The sequence below is a fragment of the Phyllostomus hastatus genome, unplaced genomic scaffold (assembly GCF_019186645.2).
Source record: "Phyllostomus hastatus isolate PE091 unplaced genomic scaffold, TTU_PhHast_1.1 phas_scaffold_501, whole genome shotgun sequence".
NCBI lineage: Eukaryota > Metazoa > Chordata > Mammalia > Chiroptera > Phyllostomidae > Phyllostomus > Phyllostomus hastatus.
In genome coordinates, this window is record NW_025334033.1 from 30,768,659 (window position 1) to 30,775,242 (window position 6,584).

At 44.0% G+C, this 6,584-nt stretch overlaps 2 protein-coding genes across 2 annotated transcripts in view; both read left to right on the forward strand.

The window, feature by feature from the left end:
* Window positions 1-2,861, forward strand: part of IQCH (IQ motif containing H) — a 118,336-nt gene extending 115,475 nt beyond the window's left edge. Inside the window, exon 12 of the mRNA XM_045821943.1 lies at window positions 2,850-2,861. Coding sequence (XP_045677899.1) covers window positions 2,850-2,861 — 12 coding nt within the window. The remainder of the gene's footprint in view (window positions 1-2,849) is intronic.
* Window positions 2,862-2,880: 19 nt separating this feature from the next.
* Window positions 2,881-6,372, forward strand: LOC123807869 (elongation factor 1-alpha 1-like). The gene is given in 4 exon segments (XM_045821944.1): window positions 2,881-2,941; window positions 4,999-6,078; window positions 6,081-6,296; window positions 6,299-6,372. Coding segments are annotated over 4 exon segments (1,431 nt in total).
* Window positions 6,373-6,584: the final 212 nt, after the last annotated feature.

Sequence of the window (6,584 nt, forward strand, 5' to 3'; positions counted from 1 at the left end):
TGAATAATTAGACCGAGAAGGACCCACCCACCTGTGCCTCCATGTGCCCCTGAGATTTCTGGCGAGGAGGCCCTGACCCACAGACTAGCTTTGGTAGTAGGAATAGTCCTATTGGGGCACCTTCTAGATGGGTATCGCTACTCACACTTCCTACATGCTGACATGGGCCTTCTGAGAGACCCCCCAGGGCCTTGCCTACTCTCTTCTGTCCCATTATGTTCTCGTTCCTTCCTGCAGTCCTAGAGCCAGAGTATATTAGAGCAAGGGAGGACCATGGCTCTCAACTGACCCTCATTATGTAGAAGGGAAACTGAGGCTTAGAGAGGGGATGTGATTTTCTGGGGTCACACACTGGATTGTGTCTCCTGACCTTGAATCTAGTATTCCTTTCTCTACACCACAATGACTACTACATCGTGTGGCCACCCTGGAACCTTGCATGGAATATAGAGATTCTCAGCTTACTGTCAGGAGCTAGGCCACTTGCGCAAGTTTGTACCAAGCTGGCTGGTTGACTTTCCCTGGACATTAGACAGGATTGAAGGTTATCACCGAGCTTCTCACTTGCATCCCGTTGTGCTTTCCTGAATGTGAGATAAAAGGGTGGAATTACAGCTAGTGTATCAGGGATCACACTAAGGTGTGGACGTGGAGGTTGAGAATAGAAAACTTTAAATAGACAATGGCCAGGAGGTGGTCCTCATTTTCTCTAACTCATATTGAAAAAAGATGAATAGACAGAAGCTTTTGTTTTCTCCCCTTTCGTGTCGCTTCATTTCCTCTGGAGACTTAAGGAGAGGCCTTCCGTGCAGTGGCTGGGCTTGTTTGGCTTTACGGCCATCGGGTGACACTGGGTATAGACTGTCACTGGCCACCTCCTTAGGAAAGGTGAGGGCTCCAAGACGGAATGACCTTACAGACCAGGATTTTGTGGTTTAGCTTTGCCAGGGTAGCTCCATACCAGTTCCATTTATAATAGGGTATTTCTCAGAACAGTGGATTCTGAGGGAAAATTTCAGGGAAGGGAAAGTGAAGGCAGTTCTAGAAATGAATTAATTAATAGACAAAGGGCTTCAAGTTCACCCAGCCTCTTGGTTCCCAAGCTTAGAGCCAGGACCCCCTGCAGACTGAGGAGGGGTGGCGAGAGGGGCACAGATCCATGTGTGGGCCCCACTCACACATGCAGGCACACACACGTACCCTCACCTATAATTTGTTAAAATACAGGCCTCAATCTTTAGTATATATAAGAATTACCTGGGGGGCTTGGTGACACTACATAATCCTGGATTCCAAACCCAAAGGTTCCAACCTTGTTGACCTGGGGCGGAGCCCAGGAGTCTGCGGTTTTAGAAGCACCTGGGGTCTGAGATGTACTGACCCTATGGGAAAAAAACACAACTCCATTTTTTTATTTATTATTCTTTTATTGTTGTTCAAGTACAGTTGTCTCCATTTTCCTCGCACACAAATCCATTTTTTTTAAATTATCAACCCTGAGGTTGCCTTGAGTGACATTTATCCTCCTAAAAGAAGAGAGATTAATACTCAGGAGCTATAAAGGGTGGGGTGGGCCATCCTTGGGTTTGGGCAGTGGAGCTCAGCAAGTGTGGGAGCCCTGATCTAGCCCAATTCCTCCATTTCAGAGCTACAGCAGTGAAGACCCAGAGGGGTTAAATCACTTCCCCCAAAGTTACATGGTCAGTGACAGGACAGGACAGAGGGCCCTGGTCTCCTGCCCTGGGGCCTGGGAAGCTTTCCAATCCCACCCCGACCCAAGGGGATGCACGCTCAGGTTGGAAGGCAGCCATTCTAAAAGGCCTGTGTCTCACACATAAGCTGGCTTGTTCTGCAGGTGACAGCTAAGGAAGAAGCAATTCCAAAGTTTTTTCCAGCTGCCTTAAGGGACAGCTAGCTTTCTAGGTTCACCCCCTCCAGACATAACAATTTTTAAAAAATTAACCCATTCCTTCAACCTGTTCTTTTCCTTTGATAAGCAAAGTTCGAAAAATACCTAGAAAAAAATGCCCTGGAGTTTTGTTTCCAGATTAAAACTTCTAATAACCTTGTTGTCTGGGAATGTTCACTAACCACAGTGTAATTCTACAGGATGGTCTGCAGGTTGTCTTTGGAATCAATTTTTTTAAAGATTTTTATTTATTTATTCTTAGAGCAAGGGGAAAGGAGGGAGAAGGAGAGGGAGAGAAACATCTGTGTGAGAGAAACATCAATCAGTTGCCTCTTGCACATCCCCAACCAGGGACCTGGCCCCCAGCCCAGGCATGTGCCCTGACTGGGAATCAAACCAGCACCCTTTCAATTTGCAGCATGATGCCCAGCCCACTAAGCTGCACCAATCATGGCTGAAATCTTCTTAAAATGTGTGTTCGGCTTTAAAAAGATAACTGTCCGTGAATGGGGCACATTCTCCTCTGAAAGTGGGTGGGGCGCATTATAAGTAGCAGGAGTCACTTGTGTACGTGAAGTAGAAAATAATGCTGAGGTGCAAATGACTCTGTAGACAAGAGAATTGTTAGGCATGAATTACACTTACCAGCAATTCTATTAAACTAACTTAATTTTTAAAATGAGCTACTACTACTGTCCTCATGAATCTATTCCTATATTCTGCTAAGTTGATTAATAAAAAATATTTATTACACAAATCCTTTTTGTTGACAAGTTAAAATGGAGGCTCATCTTTCATATCTCCCTGAAGATTGCCACCTTGTGAGATTGAAAATACTCATTAAATTCCTTCACCAGACAGGCACAAATGAGAGGGCGATTGTTTTTAAGCATGTGAGGGGAATCGTTGGTAAACTCATTTGTTTGGATATCATTAACAGAACAATCGGTGAGGATCTCCAGGGGGTCCTCATGACCTTTGCTCGCAATCTCTTCATCATCCATCAAGAAATATCAGCACCTAATATGCAAGGCGAGACCAATTTTAAGGTGAGGTGTTAATTAACTAACGATTTTGGTTGATTTCTACACAAGGGCTAAAAATACCTCATGCTGTATTGTAAACAAGTGCTAAACCATTTTTTTATTGTAAGCAGTCATTTTTACAGTGTGCAGGGTCAATATTGTAAGGTTTTTCGCTGAACCTGTTAGTTAAATTTAATAGTTTGAAACTTTTTCTTTGAAATATAGTAGACTTATTTTAACTTGCTACCATTTCCAAACCCAAATTATGATGCAGCAGGGCTTTCTGACGGTGGGGGTGAAATTGAAATGTCACAATGGAGCCAAAACAGAGACGGTCACAGCCCGAAGTTCTGAACGTGACCTGCCTCCCGTCAGTGTCTGCCTAGGGACTCCTGGCCAGCCCGGACTTCTAGAGGCAGGGAAGTCTGAGGCCAGGAAGAGCAGCGTGTGTGGGGAGGAGCAGCAGAAAGCCTCAGCACACACGTGGGCCCTGTGCTCCACCCTTTCCAAAGTGGGGTGAACGTTCATCGTTAGCCTCCGAGTCTCCCCAATGGCCTTTAAATGGCCTTACTGGTTCCGATAATCCAGTCATGCGTCACCAGCTCGATGTCTCTGAACTCCAGACAACAGGAGCAGGATCTGTACGAGAGTTTTTAAGATACCAGCTGAACAGAAATGAACCCTTGGTATTGATTTTCAGGGTTTTTATCTGATTTCCAGCCTGACTGAGCCTTCACCATGTTTGAATGGGTCAAGTAACTCCAAAGACTCCATTGGAAACCACATCATTTTTCTCTTAAATGGGAAGCCCAACAAAAGCTCCATGAGAATATAATTCTTGATACATTGTTTTCCTGAGTGAGGGCCCGGTCCCTCTTGTCATGGCAACGATGACAATGGTACTTCACTCCTTCATGCGATGTTATGAGTCGCAAGGTTGACCGCTGCTTTGTGGACAACATGACTGAGAAGATTCAATAAAAAATAGACACAGTGTTATATCACCTTTCACTGGTCCTAAAAGATCTATGCTCATAAAGTACTTAGTAATGAATTTAACAAAATACAAGCTCTATCCACTAAAAACTACAAAGCATCATAAAAGAAAGAAGGCCCAAGTGAATGGAAAGATACTCTTTCCATGGACTGGAAGACTTATTCTTGTTAAGATGGCAATACTCTAAAAATTAATCTGCAGATTCGATGCAATGCCTATCAGAATCCCAACTGGCTTTATTGCAAAAATGTACACGATGATCCTAAGATTCACAGGGAAATGAAGGGACACAAGATAATCAAAATAATCTTGAAAAAAAACCCCACAAAGTCAGTGGACTCATACTTCTCAATCTTAAAACTTACTGCAAAGCTACAGTGATCAATCAGCACAGTGGCGTACTGGCATAAGAATGAACCTCTAGATTGAGGGAGTAGCATTGTGAGTCCAAAATAAACCCATACATGTGTAGTCAACTGATTTTCATCAAGGATGCCAAAATAATTCAATGGGAAAAGAATAGCTTCGTAAAATCCTTGTGTAAAATACCACAGCAATACTTTTGTAAAATACAACAGCACTATTTTTAATAAGTGGTCCTGGAAAAAAATGGACATTCACCTACCTGAAGTTGCACCTCTATTCCACATGGCATATACAAAAATTAAGTAAAATGCACCAAACACTTAAATGTAAGTGCCAAAACTACAAAAATTAGGAGAAAACATAGGTATAAATCTTCATGATCTTGTGGTTAAAAATGGTTTCTTAGACAGGATTCCTTAAGTACAAGAAACCAAAGTAAAAATAGTAAGTTGGATTTCATAAAAATGAAAAATGTTTGTGCACAAAGGACACTATTAAGAAAGTGAAAAAATAACTTACAGAATGGGAGAAAATATTTTCCAGTCATATAACTGATAAGGCTCTAGCACCCACAGTATATAAATTACTCTTGCAACTCAACAATAGAAAGATAACTCAATTTAAAAGTGAGCAAAGGGATTTTTCGCAACAGATTTGCTGCCAGAACACAGGTGTCATGAAAAACCACCACTGAATCAAAGCCAAACCAGGAAAGGAGAAGACTCATATCAACATTCTGGTCATTGGACACACAGACCCCAGCAAGTCCACCACTACCGGCCATCTGATCTGCAAACGCGGTGGGATCGACACAAGAACCATCGAAACATTTGAGAAAGAGGCTGCTGAGATGGGGAAGGGCTCCTTGCAGTGTGCCTGGGCCTTGGGTAAACTGAAAGCTGAATGTAAGCGTGGTGTCACCATTGATATCTCCCTGTGGAAATCTGAGACCAGCAAGGACTATGTGAGCATCATGGATGCCCCAGGACACAGAGACTATCAAAAACACAATGACAGGCACATCCGGGCTGACCGTGCTGTCCTGATTGTTGCTGCTGGTGTTGGTGAGTTTGAAGCAGGGATCTCCAAGAATGGGCAGACCCATGAGTGTGCCCTGCTGGCTTACACACTGGGTGTGAAACATCTGACTGTTGGTGTTAACAAAATGGATTCCACTGAGCCGCCCTACAGCCAGAAGAGATACAAGGATGTTGTTAAAGAAGTCAGCACCTACGTTAAGAAAATGGGCTACAACTCTGACACAGTAGCACTTGTGACGATTTCTGGTTGGAGTGGTGACAACATGCTGGAGCCAAGTGCTAACATGACATGGAAAGTCACCCATAAAGATGGCAGTGCCAGTGGAACCACACTGCTCAAAGCTCTGGATTGCATCCTGCCACCAACTCGTCCAACTGACAAGGCCCTGCGTCTGCCCCTCCAGGATGTCTACAAAATTGGCAGCATTGGTGCTGTCCCTGTGGGCCGAATGGAGGCTGGTGTTGTCAAACCTCAAAGGGTGATCACCTTTGCTCCAGTCCACATTACAATGGAAGTAACGTTTGTTGAAATGCACCATGAAACTTTGAGTGAAGCTCTTCCTGGGGACAACATGATCTTCAACATTGAGAATGTGTCTGTCAAAGACATCTGTCCTGGCAAAGTGGCTGGTGACAGCAAAAATGACCCACCAATGGAAGCAGCTGGCTTCACAGCTCAGGTTATTATCCCGAATCATCCAGGCCAAATCAGTGCTGGAAGTGCACCTGTTCTGGATTGTCACATAGTCACATTGCTTACAAATCTGCTGAGCTGAAGGAGAAGATTGGTCATCAGTCTGGGAAAATGGTGGAAGATGGCCCAAAGCTTTTGAAATCTGGTGAAGCTGCCATCGTTGATAGGGTTCCTGGCAAGCCCGAGTGAGCTGAAAGCTCCTCTGACCATCCTCTGGGCCGCTTTGCTGTTTGTTATGTGAGACAGACAGCTGCTGGTGGTGTGGTGGTGTGGACAAGAAGGCAGCTGGAGTTGGCAAAGTCGCCAAGTCTGCCCAGAAAGCTCAGAAGGCCTTTCAATGAGTATTATCCCCAATGCTTGCCACCTCAGTCTTAACTGGTGGTGAGAGAATGGTCTCAGAAATGTTTGTCTCAATTGGCCATTTAAGTTAATAGTAAAGGGCTGGTTAATGATTACAATGTATCATAAAACCTTCAGAAGGAAAGGAGAATGTTTCATAGACCATTTGGGTTTTTTGCATGTGTGTGGCAGTTTTTAAGTTATTAGTTTTTAA